The sequence below is a fragment of the Cryptomeria japonica genome, chromosome 7, assembly GCF_030272615.1.
Source record: "Cryptomeria japonica chromosome 7, Sugi_1.0, whole genome shotgun sequence".
In the NCBI taxonomy this organism is placed as follows: domain Eukaryota; kingdom Viridiplantae; phylum Streptophyta; class Pinopsida; order Cupressales; family Cupressaceae; genus Cryptomeria; species Cryptomeria japonica.
Window position 1 is genome coordinate 796,833,059 of NC_081411.1, and position 24,006 is coordinate 796,857,064.

The 24,006-nt window shown below is 35.6% G+C and overlaps 1 protein-coding gene across 1 annotated transcript in view; it reads left to right on the forward strand.

Annotated features, from left to right (window-relative positions):
- LOC131057189 (uncharacterized) overlaps positions 1 to 24,006 on the forward strand; it is a 298,476-nt gene that overhangs the window by 117,921 nt on the left and 156,549 nt on the right. The window contains exon 6 of the mRNA XM_057991379.2: positions 11,321 to 11,380. Coding sequence (XP_057847362.1) covers positions 11,321 to 11,380 — 60 coding nt within the window. The remainder of the gene's footprint in view (positions 1 to 11,320; positions 11,381 to 24,006) is intronic.

The following is a 24,006-nucleotide window of genomic DNA, read 5'->3' on the forward strand; positions in this document are numbered from 1 at the left end:
ATCTGAGAACATGGGTAGTAATAATTTGGCATGAAGATCATCTCAAAAAAAAGCAAAAATTTCGAAGCCCTGCTTTTTATACTTATAGACAAGATTTTCAAATTGCGACAACATGGGTAGAGATGAAATGACTTGAGGAACAAAACCCATATGCCACTTTCAAGAAAAACAAAAAAAAGCAAAAAGCAAAAATTTCTAAAAATAGAAAGTTGTTAGAAATGATCCAAAGCAATTGCGATCCTCATCCTTCAGAGATTCTAAGCACTTTGACAACATTCATACATGATTCCTCAATTTGGCTTGGGATGACCTTCAAAACTCTAACTCAAAAACTCACTCAAAACTTGGATCTATGAAACTACAGAGCTAGGACAAAATCCTAAAAAGCAAGCAACTGGGGGTCCCCATTTGCAATGAGGTGATGTGTGAATTAGATCACAACAGATCCTCATTGTGAATGAGATGAGGGTTGAAAATGAGAAGCCATCAAATTGAGAAGCAACCTTCAAAGCTTCCAAGAAAGTGAAGAATGAAGAATGAAGAGTTTGAAGATGTAGAGGAATGTCATTTTGTGAGAATGCTAAAAAAAGGATCGGGCAAGCACAAAGGCAAGATACCATTTAAATGTTTCAATTGTGGTAAGATAGAGCATTTTGCTATTAAGTGTTCATTTGCAAAAAGGATAATAGTGATGATGAAGATCATGGTAACAAAAAAAGGAAGTCGATCTCATGAATACAAAAAAAAAGGACTACCATAAACATGAGAAAAGCCTCTATTCAAAGAGGGACAACTCATCTAAGGAGATTAATTAGAGTGTTTCAGGCACCAGGCAAAAAAAAAGGAGTGTTGATGTCATGAAAGCTGAAGACAATTGTGTGAAAGATCTAAAAAGAAGACACTGAAACTGAAGGAGAAGTGGATCTTGAAGAAGAGCTCATTTGTGCCCTAAGTGAAATCAAGAAACTTAAGAAAAAGATTTACAAACAAGAATTCCATCTTCAAAAATTTGAAGACGATGACTGTGATTCAAAAGAAAATAAGTTACAAAGATTGGAGGAATTAGAGAAAATAATCATTAGCTTGAAGACTCAGTTGGATGAAGCAGAAAGGATAGTAGTGATGAGATCTCAACTAAGACAAATGAAGAAGATTGTGAGAGTCTGAAATTGTTTCCTTGAGGAAGGAATTGGAGAAAACTAGTGCTCAATTGAACAAAAGTTCGAAGTTTGAGAAGAGTATTGAGATCCGAGATGATTTTATCAATTGTCAATGGTTGTCATTCATTAAGATTGGATTTGGTTATGAAGAAATTCAAAATTCAAAGCTAACTCTTAAGAAGACAAATGTAGAAAGGTTTAAAAGATATGCGGATGCACTCAAAGGATTTGTTAGAAATGAGGATAGCAAGAAGAAAGAAGATGGTTATACTTAGAAAACCGGCAAGCATATCAAGGGCTTCAAAAGATCAGTGCCTCCAAGACACTCCCATATGAACAAGTTCCATAATTCTTTCTTTGGTTACTATTTTCTCTATAATCGTTTTGGTCATAAGGAATCATAATGTAGGGTAAATTCAAATGTGTTGAACAAGAGTGAAAATTTTGTAGAGTTTTTAAATAGGAACTATAATTCATTTGCTCCTTTAGTGGATTGGATTACAATGTTATATGCTCAAGTGCAACAACTTTGGTCATATAGCACATTGTTGTAGAAGTGGTTTTGTGGAACCTCCTAGATAGGACAAGAACGTGGATACCTTTGCTAAGCAAAAGGTAGGACCTGCAAAAGCTTGGAAGATGAAGTAGAAGCAAGAAGAACGACAAAAAGAGAAGTTCAAGCCACATAACAAGGAATAATGCACTGTGAAGTTTGGTGATAATGCTATAGCAAGGATAGCTAATAAAGGTACGTTTAGCCTAGATAATTGTTTGACAAAAACATATAATGTTTTATATGTTGAAGGATTGAAGCACATTCTTATTAGTGTTAGTCAAATGTGTGATCAAGGATACGACCTCACTTCTCATGATTAAGGATTTGAGATCAGGAAGACAAGTACATGAAAACATGTTTTAGAGGCAAGTAGAACATGAAATAACTTGTAAAATCTTAGTGAGATCAAAGGAGGAAACTGCTTTATGGGACAAATAGATGAATTTTGGCAATGACATAGATGAATGGGACGTATGAACTTTGATAATCTTATGAGGATCACTAAACCCTCAAACACTCTCTGCAGGCAATGTCAATATGGGAAACAAACAAGAGCAAGCTTCAAGACAAAGGAGTATTCAAAAATAAGGCTATTGGAATTTGTTCATATAGACCTCTGCGGCTCTACACGAATGAAAAGTTTGCAAGGTGAAAGGTACTTTACAGTGTTCCATGGAGACGTGTCCCCCCCCCCGAAAAAAAAAAACAAACCAAAAAACCGTGTCCCTTGCTGGGGGACGTTTTTGAGACTTGGGGGAAACGTCCCCCCACAACAACACCACTTCCACCAACTCTGCTATATGGCACATGCCATTACATATTGATTGCAATCTTTAACTTCGCGAAAACTAGCTAGCCTTTCATGGGGTATTCACAGAGATGTTATAATGCGGATTTTGCCTTGAGGATTTCAATTGACCTCTATTTTTATGTCAGCACCGCTCCCTCACTATCGCTTTTCTGTCATCCCTCCACTGTCCCCACACCATCCCCAAATTTAGGCCCGTGGTCCTGTTGTGACGTTTTCACACCACCCCATTGCAAATGGGGACCCCCACTTTTTCGCTTTTTTTTAGGTAGGTGTTTTGCTTAGGTTGTCTTTGCTTGGCAATAGTTTCCTAGTTTTAGCCTTTGCTAGTGAGGGGGAAATGTTGTCAAGGGATGCAAAAAGTTGTCAAATTGCAAGAAGGTCGTCCTAAGTGTTAAGTTGTCTCAATGAGTCGGTGAAGATGTTTTTCCACTGAGAAATTAAGGTAAAATCAATCAGTCTCGATGGAGGTCGTTTTTCACCTCCATTTGAGCATCAAATTACCTATTCAATGTTAGGGACAAGTGTTGGGAACAAAAGTCCTTATGGAGTTTGATTTTCCACTCAGGGCCTTATAGATCAACTTACCCATAAAAAATAAGGACAAGTGAATGAAATAAAGAGGAGCCTTGGTGAAGTTCGAATTTCCACTCAGGAAAGAAAGTTTACGAGTCAAAAACATAAGAGTCCCGATGACCCACGTTTTTCCACCAAGCTGGTATTTTATAATATTTATCCCACATTCATTGTGGAGTGGAACAAAATGGGATGAAAGTGAATAAAACTGCAAGTGGGTGAATGAGCAGAGTTAATACAAGTATTGATTAGTCTCTATGACCACCAAATCTCTACTTAAGGACAAATCAAGCAGATTTTATAAGGACTGAAGTGTTCCTATGGAGATAGAATCTCCACTCCAAGGGTAAGAAATCAAAGTGATGATGAAATTTAGGGATTCCCTATGGGTATCGAATTTCCACCATGGATAAATTTTCAAACAAGGATGAAATTTAAGGTGTCCTTATAGGGATCAATTTTCAAACAAGGATCAAAGCAACGTGAGATTTTTAAGACAACTAGTCCCTATGGGGGGCGAATTTCCACTTGATCTGAAAATGTGCAAGTCTGATCAAATTTCATAAGGACAACCTAGTCCCTATACTAGTTGATTTTCCCCTTGCATAAAAAGTAAATTTTCAAAGGCAAATTCAAGATGAATCTGAAGGAGAAATGTGTCCCTATGAATACGATTCTGCACCATTGCATTTGGTGGAAGAAACAAAGGAAAAATCGAATTTAAACCAAGTCCTTATGCAGGTTTAATTTTCACTTAGAGGTGATTTGCAATGATATCCCACATTCGCTGTGAGGTGGAAAATAAAAGGAGAAAACTGAAAAAGTGGCAGTTGAACTTAACAAAATAAACTTCAAGCTCGCTGACACAAAGAGCCAGGTCGGCTGGAAATGAGAGGATGGGAAATAAAACACTAAGAGTCAGGTCAGCTAAGGCATGAGCTGAAGGGACGCCACCATTAAAGATACCTTGCAACATATAAATGTGAAAGCCATTTCCAATCAAGGCACAATTTTTCCAAGGCAGATCGCACTATCTGCAGATCGTACAAAATCAAGTGGAAGTCAGCCATTTAAATCGCACAAGTGAAAAAAATTCAGGCTGGTCAAGGACCAAAATCCATACTTGCTGTGGCAAAACGATTCTCAGGCATTGTTTCAGACATCAACACTCACAAATCAGACCTTACAAAGCAGATTCCCAGATCAGACCTAAGGAAGGGTAGAGTTTTCCATGCAATGGAGAGGTGAAACATTCTGATTTGAACATATTTCATCAGCAAATTGAAACATTTTCCAGATCTGTACCTTCATTCCAGAATTTTCAAATCTGAAAGTAACATTTCCAGATTGTGAAGGATAAAATCAGAATTCATTTAAATTCATTTTTCTGGATAAAGAGGTGATAACAAGGGTTTAGGATTCATTTTCTTAAGCAATGTTGATGCTATTGATGAAGCCTAAGTGAGTTCGATGGATCTGGTTTCACAAACTCCCTTTTGAAGATCTGTTTGTCATGAAAAATATTTTAAGCTCTTCACAATTCTCTTGCATTTTATCCACAACTTTGATCCAAGGTGTTATTTTTTTCGTTGCAGGAATTATTGTAGGGGAATGCATGAAAGGATTGATACATCAAGTGTGAGGGACTTAACAAGCTCATTCAAGGAGGTGGAGTAGAACAACAGAAAGACTTCCGGAAATGAAGGAATTCAACATCAATACACTTGAAACAGGGATGAAGACATCGAGATCCACAAGTCCAAGATATTCTTCACAAAATCCAAGATCAAGAATAAGGGAATGGAGATGCAAGCCTTAGCAAAGAACGAAACAGAGAAAATTAGCACAAAGTGAATACGAAAGGACAAGTTCAAGAAAGAAAATATGTCCCTATACACATCGATTTTCCACCTTCTGTTTGGAGCAAGGAATCGAAATCAAATTAAATTCGTATGGACTAGTTTGTCCCTATCCCTATTGATTCTCCACCAAGTTTGATGCAGAGAAATCGAGTCTACAAGGCAAGTTGAGATGGCATTCTAGTCACCATTCATCCAATCAAAAGGATTCCAAGTCAGCATTAATTCAACAAGGGAATAAGTGACACATGGCACTACATCAAATATTATTTATTTTACCTATCCTCATCTCTCATTGGCCAATGTAATGATGGTTGTAACAAACCCTATTAGGGTTTCTATCTTTCGATCTTGGCCATTGATTGTGAATCAATCTGAGCCGATCATTGTGAATGGGACTTCTATAAAAGGGCTCAATTCTCTTATTTATAAAGGCTAACGTTAGAAGAGTAGAAGAATAGTTGCTAAGGCAATTAGGAATTAGAAGTTAGAGTAGAAGTAGATAAGGAGAGAAGGTAAAGATTGTTGCCAAGATCTTGTTGTAAGAGATATTGTTTTTTTCATTGAAGTTACATTGAATTTCGTATGTTGATGCAACATGTTGCATGGTCTCTACTTCTCATTTGTTTTAATGTTGGCTAATAGAATGAAAGATTTTGTGGATGATTAATGGTGAAATTCACATATCCATACTACTAGCAGTTTGCTGATTGTAAACTTGCCTTGTGTGGTCAATTGGAATCCTTATTCAAGCTCAACTTCAATTGCTATTTACACATTGATATGCATTGCCTTGATTGTGTCTATGTTGTTGATGATAATTTGAACATCATATATTTACCTTAGAAGATTGCACTAGCTTTGTTGAGTTGTTCATTGATGTCAAAGCAAAGTCTAGTAGAGCCTCACCAAGTCATCCACTACATCCTACATTCTAGGATTAGACTAGCTTCCTAAACCCTTCCTCTTTTGTTCTTTTTTTTCCAATTCAAGCTAGTTTAGGAGAGAAAGCATCATGAGATTGCAATACTAGATGAATAAGTTCCAGCAACGTTCGAACATTCAAGCATTCGTATGCAACATAAGTCCCCTTGCGATTCTAGCATCATAACATCAAACCTTTGAGCTTATCCACATGTCAAGACTTGTAATGGACACCCTAGAATGCCCAAAAACTAAACCAACTGCTGATAGGAATTTAGTCAAACAGTTTGCATCCAACTCCTTATTTCTCTGTTTAATGTTTAAACCTCTTATGGCTTCGGAAATGAAATGTTTGTTTGTTTTTAAGTCTTTGCATAGGTTTAAAATTGCATAACATGAACTAGAAGGAAATCACAATAATATGCAAAATGAAGATTGAACTACTGCTGATATGATATTATTTCCATAATTAATAAAGTCAAATACATAGCAGATTTTTCAACTCAATAAATACTCCAGCATTTTTGACATAATGTTCCAACAATGACTTCCCATCTTGCTGCTACAGTAACATGAATAGTGCCGTGTTACAGTAACGTGAATAGTGCTGCGCTACAGTGCTGCTACAGAATTAATTAGTCTTCAATCAGTCCAATATCTTCATAAAATCATCCCTTCAGAATGGCATAAGCATTGGTCAAGAAGTGAAGAAGGTATGAGCAAAACACCAAATCTGCCTGTAGCTAGAGATGCACCCAATCTGCCTGTTAATGAAGCTGACAGCAATGGATTCCAAAGGCCAAACCCCATGGGAATGATGTCTAGAATGTCACAAGAGAGGATAGATGTCCTCTAATGCCAAGAATGGATCTGCAACTCACACATCAATTTCTTCTCATATTCAACATGCTGAATGAAGCCACAAAAGCTTCCTTTTATTCTTTCTCCAAAGGTCGACCCAACTCACCTGAGCAATGTGGGATAAAAGATGTGCAATATAAAACATATTAAAATATTCACTTATGTCTCCCTTGGGTGCCCCTTTGATTTGCACACATCCCCATAAAATAAATATTAAAGTAACACTTTAATATTTTACAATTAAATTAAATGTTACTTTAATAACACTTCAGACATTAAAATATATTAGCAATTGAACTTCGAATAGCGCGAGTGATAGCTCGTCGGAAAGCTCTCGCTGAGGAGTATCGAATCCAATCACCAAAACTAGCCTCCGTTGTGTGCTGCTGACTTACTAAAAATAGTAAGTATGCCTGAAACTAAGTAAATCAACTCCGTTTTGGCCCAAACTGGAAATGACTAGGCCAAAACGCTCCAGGATCCCCTTAAACCCTTCGTTAGCCCTCGGGACCATGTAGAGCTAGGCTAATGCACATACACTTGGTCAACTGCTAAAGTGGGGACATTACAAGACTTGACATTTTGCAACCTTGGAGTCTTCCAATTGATCACACAGTTTAACATTTGGGAAGATTTTGTTCAAGAGAGGATAAGGTACCATGGTATTTTATTTTGTGTTGGAGGTGTCTAAAAACACATCAATAGGCCCCCCATCCCCTAAACCTGTCCGCCACGTCCCCTTATCCCCCCGTTAGGAAACTCCGTGGAACATTAGTACTTTATATTGCTTATTGATGATTATTTTGGAATGACATGAGTTACCTTCTTGAAAGAAAAAATTGAGGGATTTGAGAAATTTAAATTGTTTAAAACATTGGTTGAGAATGAAACTGGGTTAAAGATTAAGTGTTTGAGATTGTCTTGAGGAGTTGAGTTTACATCAAATGAATTTGAAGATTTTTGTGAGCATCATGGAATTAAGAGACATTACTCAACTGCAAGGACTCCTCAGTATGATGAAGTTGTAGAAAGGAAGAACCCAACTGTACAAGAGATGGCAAGAACAATGCTGAATGAATCCAAATTATCGAACATATTTTGGAGGTAAGTTGCTCATACATCTGTTTACATTCTGAACAAAGGGCAAATTAGAGTGAATAAGAACAAAACATCTTATGAACTGTGGAAGGGCAGACCTGCAATAGTCAAAGACTTTAAAGTGTTTGGAAGTAAGTGCTACATAAGAAGAGATGATGAGGATTTGGGCAAATTTGATTCCAGATTTGATGAAGGTATTTTACTTGGCTATTCTTCTAGAAGCAAAGGTTATATATGCTAGAGCAAAAGATTGCAAAGGATCATAGAGAGTGGCAATGTAAAAGTGGATGAAGCAAGGCACCAAAAGGAGAAATCACAAGATGATTATCACATAGAGGAATTAGATTGTACGAAAGGAGAAGAAGAAAAATAAGTAGAATGAAAAGATACAAAGGTGGCATCAAAGACACCATCATTATTTGTCCAGAAGAATCATTTTAAATATCTAATTCTTGGTGATTTAGATGCTGACATACATACCCGAAGAATACTAGTAATGAAATATGAACATGCAAGTCTCTCTTTCCTATCTAAAAATAGGGCCTAAGGACTTTGTAGAGGCAAGGGTAGACAAGCACTATATTGATGCTACTGAAGAAGAGCTGAATCAGATTGAAAATAATAAGACATGGGAACTTGTTCCAAGACCAAAGGACAAGAATGTGATTGGTTTGAAGTGGGTATTTAAGAACAAGTTGAATGAAGAAGCTCAAGTGATAAGAAACATAGCAAGGTTAGTTTGTAAAGATTATGCTCAAGTTTAAGGTATTCATTTTTAATAAACCTTTGCTCCTATTGCAAGATTAGAAGCCATTATAATGTGTTTGACATTTGCTTGTTTCAAGAATTTTAAAGTCTATCAAGTGGATGTCAAGTCCACTTTTCTAAATGGCAACTTAGAGGAAGAAGTTTATGTTGAACAGCCATAAAGGTTTCTATTATCGGAAAATCAGGACTATTGTTCAAGTGGAAGAAAGCACTTTATGGGCTAAAGGAAGCTCGTAGCACTTGGTATCCAAGAGGAATTGCTGATGGTAATCTAATTCTATACATCAAGGCTCAAAGTGAAAATCAGTTGATTGTTGTAGTCTATGTTGATGACATCTTTTTTGGAGGTAGTAGTGATAATATATGCGAAGAGTTTGCATAGGATATGCAGCAGTTTGAGATGTCCATGCTTGGTGAATTGTCATTATTTCTTTATTTATAAAATTTTCAATCTAACAAAGGCATATGTATTTCACAAACTAGGTATATCAAGGAGATGTTGAAAAAGCTTAGATTGGAGGTTTGCAAATTAGTGAGCACACCCATGGTCACAAGATGTAAATTAAGAAAGGATGATGAATTTAACAAAATGTTAGTCTCCAAATTTTTGCACAAAATAACAATGTAAGGCTAGGAAAATTTGCAGATCCAATAGAGTTCCAAGTCCCAACGAGCCTACCAAAATGTACATGTCGAATTTGAATCCTTATTGCAAACCCTAGTTCCAACCACAAAACCCTAAATCTACAATGAAATTCAACAAAACATCAGTAGAGATCCACAATGCATGCAAATAACCATGAAATAACAAAGATTATACCATTCACATACAAAGTAGGCTTGTCTACATTGTTCTCCTATCCTCCATGATCTTGTATTTGATGTTGTTGCTCTCGAATTTGTGTTGCACTTGCACAAGAGCTCAAGGAAGAATAGATGTGGGTGTGATTTTGTAAAGCTATGATGCAAAGATGATATGATGATGTATGCTCCAAGTATGCTATATGGAAAATGAGAGGAGGAAGCCTCTTTTATAGAGAGCATCCTAAAAACGGAGGGCTGATAGTAAGAGGTTAAATGATGAAATGAAGGGTTAGGATCACATAGGTGAAAGAGATTCAATAGGATTGAAGGGCAAGTAAAGATGAAGGGAGACAATTAAAAGGTGGAAAGGTAAAAGATAAGGATGAATAGGATTAAGAGGTTAAATTAAAATGGAGGGCTAAGATTGAAGAGTAGGTATTTAGGGAAATGTGTTGTCTGTGGATAAGAAGAAAAATTTAATTGAATTAGTTAAATAAATAAAAGTATTTTATATAATCAATAGAAGAAGGGGCACATAAATTTAATAAGTAAAATATTTATTTATTTTGGGAAAGAGGGAATGGGATTAAATAAATAATAAATATTTATTTCAAATAGAAAGAAGAGGCTTAGTGAATTAGTTAAATAAATAAAACTATTTATTTAATTAATGGTAGAAAAGGCTAATGAATTAATTAAATTAATAAATATTTTATTTAATTAATAGAAGACATTGGGATAAAATAATTAAATAAATAATAAGTATTTTTTTAATCATGAGACAATTCTAGGTGTCTACAATTACATCAAGAAACGAAATGTTCATCCTATAAATGAAATCATTAAGAGGAGAATAGGGTTAGGGATGCTTGCCTTTGTTCGACCTGTCGATGCATTAGTCTCTCCCTTGGCTTGTAGTACTTTGTGAGAGATGGCCGTAGATGAATTCAAGATGGTTAGAAGAAGATTCTCAAGCATATTGGGGATACTTGGTGTACCTTGTTGGCACAACTCTTATTCCTGAAATCTTGAAGACCTTTATGTTGGTCTGTCTCATGCAATTCAAGCTCCTTTATCCCTAAATCCTGTTCTTCTTCTTGAGGAAGATGTATTTATGAGAGTAGAGTGAATTATGCATGCTCATTATTTTTCATTGAGAGATGACAAAGGTAAAACCTATAAATATGCTTTAGAACTCTAAAAGTCAAATCTCAAATTCAAGTGATGTCATGAACACAATCAGTGATATCAGCTAAGATAGGACTGCTACATACCTACAATAGCCAAGTTGACAACATCGTCATCTATGCTACTATAGGCGGAAAACAAGCCAAACAAGGGAAAAGAGGGTCAGAGGAAGAATTAGGAAGCTAGGATGCAAATATACTGATATGAAATTGAAAGCTAATGAGATAGCTCTCACAAAGTATTGAAAGTTGACGCATGTTGATCTTGGTTTAATGAACATATCCTTGAGGACATTAATACGTCGACAAATCCTACAAAAGGAAGTGCTTGGTTGGTACTCTTATCTGCTGATCCTTTATTAGAAGATTGCTTTGCAAAATCTTAACTGCTGATCCTATATTAGAAGAGTGCTTTACAAAATCTTATCTGCTGATCCTTAACTACTCTTATTATTGTGATTTATTCTGCCCTAGTATACAGCCCGACTTATAACAACCATTTCTGATTCCTGATTGCTTTTGTCAACTGTTATTTTCAACTATGGCTGTGAAATTGGTTTTCAAAAAGACTTACTTGGAATGTGTTTTATTGCTTTATATATTTAACATCATGCATTTTAATCAATTCAGATGTAGATTCTTGTTTTGCTTAAAGTTTTAGCTTGTTAAAGTTCAATCATTTTCTCATGAACCTTTCTTTTTTGAAAATTTGGGTGCAGATTACTTTGAATAGTAAGTCATGTTATCTGTTAGCTGCAGATGACAGTGGAGAAATAAAGGTATGCATGAGCTAGCTCCATCATCTCTTTTGTATGCTATTTTTAAATCTGAAACAAGCAATTTGATGATATCAACTAACTACATTTGTAGTGGATGCTGTTTTTCTTGCAAGTATTAGCATTGTTCTTTTGAATTAAACTAAGTTGTACATTGATAAAATGTGTTGGTCATGTCCCTTGTATTGGACATTTAATCAGTTTGACGGCTAAGCATATGAACTCATTTTCTATAAGGAGAAGGGATGTACATACAAAGTTTGTGTTGGGAGGGCTTGAGATAAATTTGTAGTATATGATTCTGAACCTCAAAGGAGAAAGATGGCTAAGACTTTTTTTCATTTTGAATAGAAGAAGATAGGTTTACGAAGTTAGTCAGAATACTAACAAGCTAACATGTCAGTTTGTTTTCTGGGAGGCTTAGGAACCTAGGGTAGACCATAGTTTGATAATATTATTTCTTTATTCGGATGTGAATAGCGTACAAAATCATGTGTAAACTCAACCACATTTGTAAGATGGTTTCAGAAATGATTCTGGTCCATTACATTGCAAGTCATGTGATTCTTCCTTTTGAATTAGGTCTTCTGCTAGGATTTACACTTCTGATTCCTAAAATCTTACAGGGAGTTGCTGGTTTTGAACTCCTTTTTCTGTTGATTGTTGTAGACATCAACATACTTCAATTCTTATTTCTTAAAGCACTTACAAAGTGAAGGACATATAAGTTATCCAGCCTTTAGCTAGATAGTGGTTGATGTTAAAATTCAGACCATGGTTTTCAGACTTTGCACTCAAGGAATTGACCTAAATTGTTTAACTGAAATTTTAAGCAAAACTGGAACCTTGAGTACATTAACCTGCAAACAAAATCTGTTGAAAGTACAAAAATAATAATAATACTGAAGTCAGACAATTTACTGTCTGAATAATTGTATTATTCTGGAATAAAATTATGACTACAAAATATGGACACCAAGGGCAATAAATAACCCACAAACTTGATGTACCGACCAAGGTCTTATTTGTAGATTTTAAACCACAGAAAAGCTGTTTAAAAAATGTAATGGAATATCCGAGCGGCCTAGAGATGGGAAAGATAAAAACAAAGACAAAATATACTTGGTTTAGATATTGTAGCCACTTAATTTTTTATTTATTTAAAGTCTCTGCCCCAAATAAAAGCATCTTAAGATAAATAAAAGTAGCACCTAAAATTTACTAATGGAAGCATGAATGTTGCCACACAGAACTGTGCTACTAATAGGGTAAATGCTACGCTCAGGAAAACTGCATAGTTGCATCTACAAAAATGCCAAAAAATGTTTAAATATTGAATTTTCTAATTCTAATTTCCCAACTGCTTCATTTGTACCCAGAACAACTCCTGAGTGACTATTGGACATTGTAACACTTCATCTTTGTGATGAAGGTGTTCTCCATTGTGCCCAATTTCTTTCTGATTAGTGCAAACTTCCGTTTTGACGGGGGATTTCAAAATGTCTACAACCTGATCATCTGAAGCAAAAACCTCAACAAAATCAATGCCCTCTTCCGTAAATAATCTCATGGCTACTGGATTAAGAGTCTCATCTAGGTCAGACTCTGTCTTTCTGAGAAAATCCTTCAGCAATTGATAAATTTGTACTGGTTCTCTTCAATACTCTTGTCAATTAGTCGCATGGAATCAAACAATGATTCCATAGCGACTTTAGAATTTGTTTGCACAGATATAGGAAAGTCTTTTATTATGTCATCTTCCCACAACTACTTGACTGGGTGAGCAAGAAGCCTGTATAGGCTGCCATCTCGGACTCCTTTGGCCAAAACTTGACTAAGTTTAGGGTTTAATTTTCTTAAATAATTTACTGAACATAACCCTCAGCAATACATTGCATATCTGTCATGCAAGAAACTGTAAGAAGACTCTTCATTCAAATTAGGAGCATCATCTTGTTAAATAACATCACCTAAAGGCATTTGGCAGGATACACAGCGTAATCTGGTACTTGAACAAGTGGCATCACTGTACAACTCTCGTTCTTCAAAACTGTCTCAAGCTTTGATGCTAACCCATTTACTTTAGTTGAAGTTACTGCACTCCCTGCAAATTCTTACTATTGCTGCTTGACTTTCTTCTTCTTAGGACACTGAGATACATAGTGGGTTATCTTGCGGCACTCGAAACTTTTCATGTGGTTTATCTTCCCAATAAGGGTGAGGTCTTGACCCTCTTCTTCTTTAGTTGAAATAGTTTCTAGTCTAGTCTTCTCTTGGATCAAATCATCCCAATGCTTCTCAAAGACAGGAAGCATTGTTGGCATGATTGGCATAATTGATGCAGATGAAGAATGGTGACTGAACCGGTAAAGGACTTCTTGTGATGACATTGTGATGAAGATATTGAGATTGCATGATCGGATGACTTTGATCAGTTATTTGTGTTGTCATTGATGGCAACTGATGTTTACTATGTTGTATTTTGTCATCTAAGTCTTTTTGGTCTACCGGAAATGCCTTACCAGTATTATAGACAGTGAACTGGGAATTAGGACCTTAACCGGTAAACGAGGAATGTTTTGATTTGATCTGGCGATTGGTGATGATTGAAGTGTTGTGGTTTGGAAGGCGAGCTTGTATCATTGTAATATGTATCTGACTGGAACCGCATCATGCTTTGGTTATCGGAAATCATATTTTTGATTTTTGTCATATTTTTGCCAGGGTTTAAGAATGGTTTAAGGACCAGTAAAGAATTCTCTTAACCGGTAATGATTTTTGGTTTGGCGGGGATCTACATCAAGATCAAATGTTGGTGATGACGCGGCACAAACTGCCTAAGTGTTTGAAAGACGTTTTGGCATGTTTGGAGAGCGAATTTCTTGGGAATATGCAAATTGCTTAGCGGAGTGTTCTAAGGGTTTGACTTTGTATCAAATCGAGATGCAATGATCATTCAACGGTTGTAATTGATTTGTAATTGTTTGTAATGATCCATATGATGATCAATGATGATCTGTAATGAGTTGCAAAAGATCTGTGATGATCTATGATTGTAAGTCTTAGTGTTTTCTTACCAACTAAGTTGAAAAGGTTATTTATGTCGGTACAGTTGATGTTTGTTGTGTCGGTGGTTTTGAGAAAAGTGTGAAGCCGAATCGAGTATGAGATCTGCCAAAGAGTAGTAGATTTGGAGCTTAATTGGATCTGATGAAGCAAGCAGTTAAGTGCTGTACCCAGATCATTCATTGTTGTTCTCTAACAATTGCAGCAGTCAAAATCCCTTAACCAAGTAGCTCCTAACTGACCTCACATTGTAAATCCCTTAACATCTGAGTGTTAAATCCTCTTGCGGGGTCGATCCTAACAGGGCTCATCATTTAAATCCCTTAACCAGGTGACTCCTAACAGGGTCTGCTCCTAACAGGGCATCATTGCAAGCTTCTAACTGGGCTAGGCTCCTAACAAGGTGCATTTCGAAAGAGTGCACAATTTTTGTGGGTACCAATTCCCACCGTGGTTTTTCCCAATTTGGGTTTCCACGTGAAAAACATGGTGTTCATATGGTGAATGTTTTTATGTGCTGTTATGTTTTACTTTCAGTTTATGCATATTGATGAACACTTAATGAGCTGTTCTGATAAACCGGTTTAACAGTTGGTTATCAGTGATTACTGGTAATGGCAAAGAGTTTATTACTGGTTTATGTTTGATTTGAAGAAGTTTTATAAGTTTAAGTTTTAAGTTTGAAATTATTGTTAATACTGATTCACCCCCCATCTCAGTATTAACCGGATCCTCTAAGATTAACAAGCATCTGATGAGCACAAACAACCTGAGCAAATGGTTCCTAGGGTGGAGAGAACAAATATTTCCCATGATGGAGAGAGTCCATTTAAGGCTATGGGTACCAGCTTTTTGTCCTCCACCTAACCCCAATAGTTACAAGAGCTGATCACGAAGCTCTATGATCATCATTACGTAGGTGACTAGTGCGTTTATTTCACTCATGTGCGTGGCACAGAGCTTTTTCTTCAGCAACATCTACCAAAAATATTCACACTTTGATAAAGAGTGGCTAAAGCATTATAACTCCTTTGCTGATTTCATTTAAGGAATCTGAGCAATCAAATGATCCTTCACCAAATCCAAGATTGTGGCCATCTTGTTATGATTAGCCAACTATGCAGGATTAGTTCAAGGTGTAAACAGATTCTCTACTAAGACCCAAACATCTATTTCTTACAGCAATATCTACAAATTACACTTCTAAGGAGAAAAATTTGAAGTACCCACTAGGTGGTCAAACTCTGTAAGACTGAGACTTGTCATAGTTGCAGCTGTTGGAGAACGTTGAAACTAAACAAATCGGCTGAAATTAAATCAGATCAGCTACCTATCAAATTGTGCAAATCAACGCTCTAGTCATTGGAGCAATTATGGCATCCCACCTTGCAACTTCTTACAGGAGCGGATCTCTTCAATTACTGACAACTCATGGGCATCACATCCACGGAAATAGATTAGCTACTGATCTCATGTTCAAATCAACTTTCCAATCATTGGAATATACTAGGCATCACACCCACCGAAATAGATTAGCTACTGATCTTATGTTAAAATCAACTTTCCAATTACTGGAAGATACTAGGCATCACATCCAACAACCTATCATAGGTCCCTTATGTCACCACACTTGTTTAATCCCTCCAACAACTCCCTTTTAGAGTAAACAGCTGATTCCATTCACAAAAACCTTGGAAGATTTCATATTCTTTGCTCTGATAGCATGGTTCAACTTAGAGCATGGTATGCAGATTTTCTCTGGCAAATTAATCTTAACTGTGTAATCGGAAACTTCAACAAAAACTGAAACAAACGATACTGAAATCGGACAACTTGCTGTCTGAATAATTGTATTATCTTGGAAAAGAATTCTGAGTACAAAAAATGGATGCCAAAGGTAGTAAATAATCCAAAAACTTGGTGTACCAACCAAGGTCTTTATTTTAGGATTTTTATCACAAAAAAGCTATTCTAAAAATAGTCCTGAATATTCCAGTAGTCTAAAATAAAGATATAAAAAGATGAATCTGATTTTTGATATTGTAACCACCTAAATCCTAAATAAAACCATCTAAAGATAAACAAAACTAGCACAAAAGTTATTCTAATAATAGTATGAATGTTGCCACGTAGACCTCTACTAATAATATCCCACAAAGTTATGCTTAGAAAAACTTCATAGCTGTGCCCAGAAAAACTTTGTAAAAAATAGTCTAAATTCTGAATTTCCTAATTATTACATGTGTGCCTAGAATAATTGTGAAAGGCCATCAGAAATTCTAACGAAGTTACTTTGAATGTCTTGAGATATTTCTTTTTCTATTAGGTTCCTCTTCTAAGTTGCCCTTCTTGATTCTTAAAATCTTATAAGGAGTTGCTGGTCTTAAACTCCTTTTGCTGTTGATCATTGGGGACATTAATATACTTCCATTCTTATTTTTTAAAGCTATTACAAAGTGTTAGTGTTTTATTTTGCACCTTTTATTGTGACAAAAAATGGAATTAGTGCTTTTTCAACACTAGGTTAAGGATTTAGTGTTTTTTGACTTAACACAAATCCTATGACTACATGCTTATGCTGTTTAGTAAAAAATATAGACTGAGCAGGATAAGTACATACGGAGTTGAATAAACTAACACACAAGAACAAATTCTATGGTTAAATTAAATGTAGGACATGGTGCCAAGCCATGAGTTCCACTTTTGAGTTCACCTGCAATGGAAAGTGTGCAAATTTGCTAAGTAATTTACAAAGCTGCATAAATTTTTTTAAAATAAATTAACTGCACTAATGACTGCTTGCTTGATTTACAAGATGTTTCACTAATTCTAATGCAACTACTAGCTCAGTTGCCAATTAAAATATTACAATTATCCTCTCAAAGATTTTGTCTTGCACGATGATGGAAGCTAACAATAGACTCGTGGAATGGCTTTGGATGATTTGTTCTGATGATGTTTTCCTTTGTTGTGAACGACTTTTGGATGATTTTGATTTGACGATGTTTTTCTTTGCTCCGAAGAATTTTTACTAGCCCTTTATCAAACTGTAAAATTTTGATTATTCAATGATCCTGCTTGACTCAAATTTGAGACCCTCTTGAGATTCAATGACCCTTGGTGGCTCAAATCTAAAACTCTCTGATGAAATACTAAAATTTCACTTTGACATTTTCATTGTTGAAGTTTGGTGAATCTTGAAGATTTTGAAAGTTTGTGTATTTAATGAATGCCCACCTTGAATTTGAACATCGTTTCATTCATTCTTTTTAAACAATGACCACCTCCTTAGCTTGATCACTGAAACTGCATGTTGAATCCTTTGCACAATTTCATTGCTGAAAACACTGTTTTTGATCTCTCAAACTTTTGAAAAACACCAAATGAGACACTTCTTTGCAGGAAATCATAATCTGGAAATTGGATATATCTGCTAGATATACATAATGAATGATGAAAGATAGAGGACATTAACTATGAAAATCTTTAAACTGCTGTTACAGTTGAATTTTCTTTTTTTACTATGCTCAAAATCAATGATTGAGACCTTTGAAAAATCAAAAAATACATTCTATTTGCTCACGAATAACAAAAATGAATTTACTTGTGTATAATAGATGCTAACTTCTTTATAAACATTCATTTTGCTTTTCTTTTTTGATCTTAAATATCAATTATGATGGTTTTTTAAAAATTATTTGTGATTAATTAATATTATTCAAATAATTTAGTATTGATATAGGGACACTTTGGTCCCTTGATCTGTACTTTTTGAAATTCACAAATGACTTGTGAAATGTTAATTTTGTGTTAGGTGCTATTTATTTCATCTAAATGTAGTTTTTAAATATTTCAACAGTCCATAAGATGTGCGCCAAAAATAAGGCACACTTATCATGCCTTGACACACTTTTCATAACTTACAAAGGGGGCCAAAGGTGTGCCTTCATTCCTTTTTGCCCCAAAAGTGTGCATAATTATTAGCAAGAATATTCTAAAAAATAACTGATTTACTATTTTGGAATTTTTAATTTTTAAACAATAATAATATTTAGAGTAATCAATAATAAATTATTAATTATAAATTAATAAATTACATTAACATTGATGAATAGACAACAAACATTTGGCAAATTGACATTTTTGAGTTTTGACACTACTTATGACTAGGCTAAAGTTGACCTTTTGAACTTCGATTTTAACATACAAAAGACTAGTATAAGTTGAGGATGAAGAAATTTCATGTAGCACAATCAAATTTTGAATTGGGTATGACAATTGGTTCTATCTTGGGATCATGATACTTGTGTCGTACGTGAACTTTAGAATGGACCGTTGTATTAGTTGGGCAATAGAGACAAAACATTGCTAAATCACCCAAGGATGGAACTCCTAGGTTACCTTGAGAATTACAAAGCAAATACTGAAGGGGGTGGTTTTTGAGTATTCTTATGAGTATTGATCTTGATAGTGAAAGTTTACTTTGTGAGTTTGAATTTGAGATTGGGAAGTTTGTATCAGTTTTTCAGTTTACTGATTCACCCCAGCTCTCAGTAATCTACCGGATACTTATTCCTCACAATGAATCCCCCTCTACTGAAAACAAGATTTTTCTTTCTCACAGTCAGAACAGTGACTGAGGAGGAGCAAAACTCTTCACCCACAACAGGAGAAAACACAGAAACCTCTGTATTCTGCACAGAGCTTTTAAAGTGCTCTGATAATTTAGAGCTGCATAGAAAGCAAGCTGATGAATTACTGTGGTGGTGGTCAAGTCTGTCAGCTTGATGAATTGAATCGTCATCTTCTTCAATATTTGAAACTTTTTAAAACTACTAAAAACTCATGAAACAACTTGAGATAGAGATGTAGAAGTGCAAACAAGGCACAAAAACAAGAACACAAAATTTTCTCGTGGAAAACCCTTTCGGGTAAAAAACTACAGCATCATAAACTTCCAATAACTTATGTGGGCACCAACGCACCGACTCTCAGAGAACACTTTTTCCTAAACACTTGAAGCACCAACTCCAGTGGAATGAGGCAGCAACCTCAATTACAAAATATTATTGAAATTGAAAGCTACGGAACAAAACCAGACCATTCTTTTATATCCAACAGCTCAAACCACATATAGAAATAGCAGCACTCAAAAAACTACGAGTTCACAGCTCCCCCATAAATACAAAAACTTTCAACACAGCTCAGACACAGCTCCTTAACACTCTATTTTTTATCATTTGCTTGCATAGAATAAGAAAACTAATAACATCCAGCACTTTGAAGTACCGACAGGCCCAATAGCTCCAACAGAAGTCTACACCATTATACTCTTCCAGTACTCATCACTGCATATCGAAGCTTTTTGATTTTTCAACACCACACCCTATTTTTTCTTGGAGCTACATACAATATATTTCAAGTATCGTATCTTTTGATAATTTACGCCAAACCAAAAAATCTGACTCGCAACCTGCAGATTCGTAAACCAAAAACGTTTTTCCAGAATTAAATCTCTTTATTCTGCTTTCAGCTAGCACGACATCTGGCACAGACTACATTTGCATTACCTCAATATTTCTCACGAACTCTTCACATTAATTCCTCACGACCTCCCAAAATTATTGCTCCACTGTAAGACACAACCGATAAATAAGAAATATCGGGTTCCTTCAAAAAAAATTCGCTCAACCATACACAAAAAAATTTAATTGCGATATATCCAATTATATCAATGCTGTGCTGAAGCCACGATGCAAAGGAGAAAAACAAAACGCAATAATTTCCACCACGGATATCACTGGAAACACCTCTCAAATGTTTCCAACGCATAAAGAGCACTGCCGGTGCATTAATAAAAACTAACACACTCAACATATATATTCGACTTTTGAATTTTAAACATCCTCCACTATGCACCAGAAAAACATTCACGAAATGACCAAGGTTGTGCCTTTAAAGGAAAATAGTATATACAAAAGAACATCGGCTAAAATCTGGCATGCGTCAGACAAAGACAACTCCCGAAAAAGAGTAAAGACAAAAGACAATACTCTTTGAATTATCCAGCTGCTGATGTGTCAAATTAATCTGACTTGGCATGAGAATTTCTGATTCAGCTGCTGACCAAGTGACACTTGGCACTTATACAGCTGATGCAAACACTCAACCAGCTGAACCCCACACACACCCAGCTCAAGTAACCAAGCAACTAGGTGAAGCTGACAACCAAGCAGCTGAACCAGTTCAAGCACCTCAAGCAGCTCAAACACCTCAAGCACGTCAAGCAGCTCAAGCAACTCAATCAAAATTGAGAAAATTTAATGAATAAACTATAGCTTGAAAAGCACTTCAAACTCAGTCCCATAATACTCTGAGCAAACCTCTAGCTTGAAAAACATAGGCTTGACAAAAACCACTTGACATCAATGACAAAATGTCTAACATACCTAACATACCTAACGAACCACAACTTTTCACAATACATAAGGGAAATGCGTGGATTCAAAGTGAAAAATGCCACAAATTGTGAAACATAGGACAAACAATGTAAGACTCATGCCCTTTTACAAGAAAGAACAAAGAGAAATAAAATTGGTTACATGAAATTATCTACAGGCCGAAAAAATTAACCACCACTCATGAGCTAATAATTTAGTTGTGATAACATCTAGCTTGAAAATCATCACAACCCTTTCTCAAAGAGTCATCACTCAGTGGTTGGATGATCTTCCATAAGGAGAAACCTCCTTAACAAGTATTTGGCCTCTTTTTGAAGGTATCTAGAAAGATCTTGTGGTTGTAGTACTATGTAGCATTACTAATCATTGCACATTGTATTTGACTTCTTCATCTGTGTCGTTTGTTGGTGATAAAAGTTGTAGGTTTCCAAATCGTTAAAGCAAGTCCTTTCTTTAGTGCTCGTGGTGTCAAACTTAGAATAAAATACTTGGAACTTATGATTAGGTAGGGGCAACAATGCACCAATTTGTTAAGGTTGGTAATGTTTTTTTGGGCTTTAGGGTCGGCTCGGCCAGGGGGGGTATTCCTTGAACTGGAATTTTAAGGAATAATTATAAGGATTGAAAGTAAACCCTAGAACAAACCACACCCATTGCATATAATTCTCCTATTTGTTTGTCACTAAGCACTTATGTGTTAGTTTGACAATAAAAGGTTTTTGCACCTTCATGAAGCAAATGGACAACCATGTAAAGATTGTGAAGCTGTTGCTTAGACAACTTCTAATGATATTGCATACATATAGACATGCAAGTAAAAGTACTAAGAACAACACATTTATAAAAAGGAAAAATGAATTTATATGTTTTGAATGAGCATAATGAAGATGGGTGCCTTTATCTAGTAGGGGCAGCACAATCTCAAGTTTTATGATTGAAAGGAGAACACCAAATGAAATCTGCTATATTATACGTTAAGGAAGGTAGCAATAAGGACTATACCTATCGATTCCATACATAAGCTAGGTTCTATGCATGCAAACAAGTAGGTAGATGAATCTATAATAGTTACCCATAAACAAACCTATACATTTCATGTGTTGTTTGATAAGATGCTTTGTGAAAGCTCTACATGGGGTTTTATTGCCTTCCAATTGACAAACGAGTCAAAATAACACTTAAATCAGCAAATGTGATTAAAAAAATCAATAAGATCACTGGAAATGTATTCAATAATCATGGAGACATTCAAAAGATGTTGAATCTGCACATTTGAATCATTCCTTTTGGATTTGCGATATGATATTACACAAATTGCAATACAAAATGTCATAACTTGATGGGATAAAAACTGAATGGTTTTTAACCTTTTTTATTGTTTAAGCTTTGCAACTTTTTTTCATGCTTTTCTTTTGTTGAAAAATTGGTTGTATAGGTCTTTCCATACCACCATGCGATCTCGGATGGAGAAATAGTGTTGCTTACAACTGCATAGGCCAATGAAGCTTGCGTCATACCCACATGGACATACACATGGAACCATAACTTTTGCATCTGCAACCATAAATTTTGTACATAGTCTATGTTTTTAAGGGGTCCTCGAGTATTGGGAGATGCTTGAATTGAAAGCATTCCTCTATCGAATTGTATCCATTCAAATACCATTAATGATATTCTAGATTATGTAGGGAGGTTGATAGCCTTTTCCTCAGTTGCTCGTGGGATTCTAATGAAGAATTGGAGATTATGACTTTGGCATGCAAGATAAGGTAAAACCCATGAAATTTTCAAGATGGATGATCTAGAATGAGTGGGAGGATCGTAAGGAATTGGAACTCAACCATTAAGGGTAATATGGTCATCCTCATCTTCCACTACCGGAATTGCAAGCAAATCGTCATGTCCTTGAGATGGACAATGGTAATTTGGAGTAGTCGCAAGGTCAAATCTGGTGATTAATGGCAGCCTGGAAAGATTGGTGAGTGGTGGAGACTATCTAGAAGAAATGTGGAAGTTCAATGTGGGATGGGAGGTGAGAATTGTAGATGTAGGGTTTCATTGTGGGAATGGAGTTTGTGACTAGACATTACAATGGAAGTTTGGAAGTTTGTTAAAATGCCATAGAAGGGTGAAATGAGCAAAGGAAATGATATGGAGAAATGCAGGAATAATATGTGGAATTAGACATTAGAGTAAGGTCCCCTAATTGTTCTTCTATAATCGTAGAACTACTATTAAATGCTTAGGCCTAGGGGGTGTTGTCAAGAAGGTAATACAAGGTTTCATCAACAAATTTAGGATGTTTTGAAGTCCTATTAGCAAGAGTGGACAATCCAACTCTGCTACTGACTTGTTTTTGATCATAAAACAGCAAATTAGAGAAAACATCAATGCTGCTTCATATGGATTCTCAAAAACTTTGCCATCTTTTTCAGAGATGAGATTGAAACAAGTGTGGGGATAGAACAGGGCCTTACAAAGATAAATTCTCATAAAATTTTCTTAAGGAAAATGATTAAATGGTATCCCCCTATGGAAGGGTGGGTCAAATGCAATATTGACGGGTGCTCCAAAGGCAACCCTGGGGTTTTTGGTGCAGGGGATGTCATAAGAGATAATAAAGGAAGACTCATAGAATGTTATGCGAAAAACTTAGGATTGGGTACCAACAATAATGTGGAATAATTTTCTGCTTGGTGGGGTTTGAAAAGATTGAAGGAACTTAACTATCAGAAAATAGTCTTGGAAGGGGACTCAAAATTAATTGTGGATATTCTTAATGGAGAGGTTGATAGTCCGTGGAATATCAGAAAAATTACTGAGGAAAGTAAGTAAAATCATTCTTAGGAGCTTTCTTCAATCCAAAGCTATGCATGTTTTCAGGGAATCTAATAAGACTGCGTATGAAGTCTCTAACTGGGTGCTAAGCTTCAATGAATGGAGAAATATTCAATTTAATCATTGCTCTGCCAAGGTGAAAGAACTTTTTTCTAATGATAGAGGGAATATTCGATTTGATGGAATGCCTATTTAATTCCGCCCCTTTAAAATGTATATGGGTAATAATAACAAGTTTTTTATGATATGGTCATCCGCCTTGTT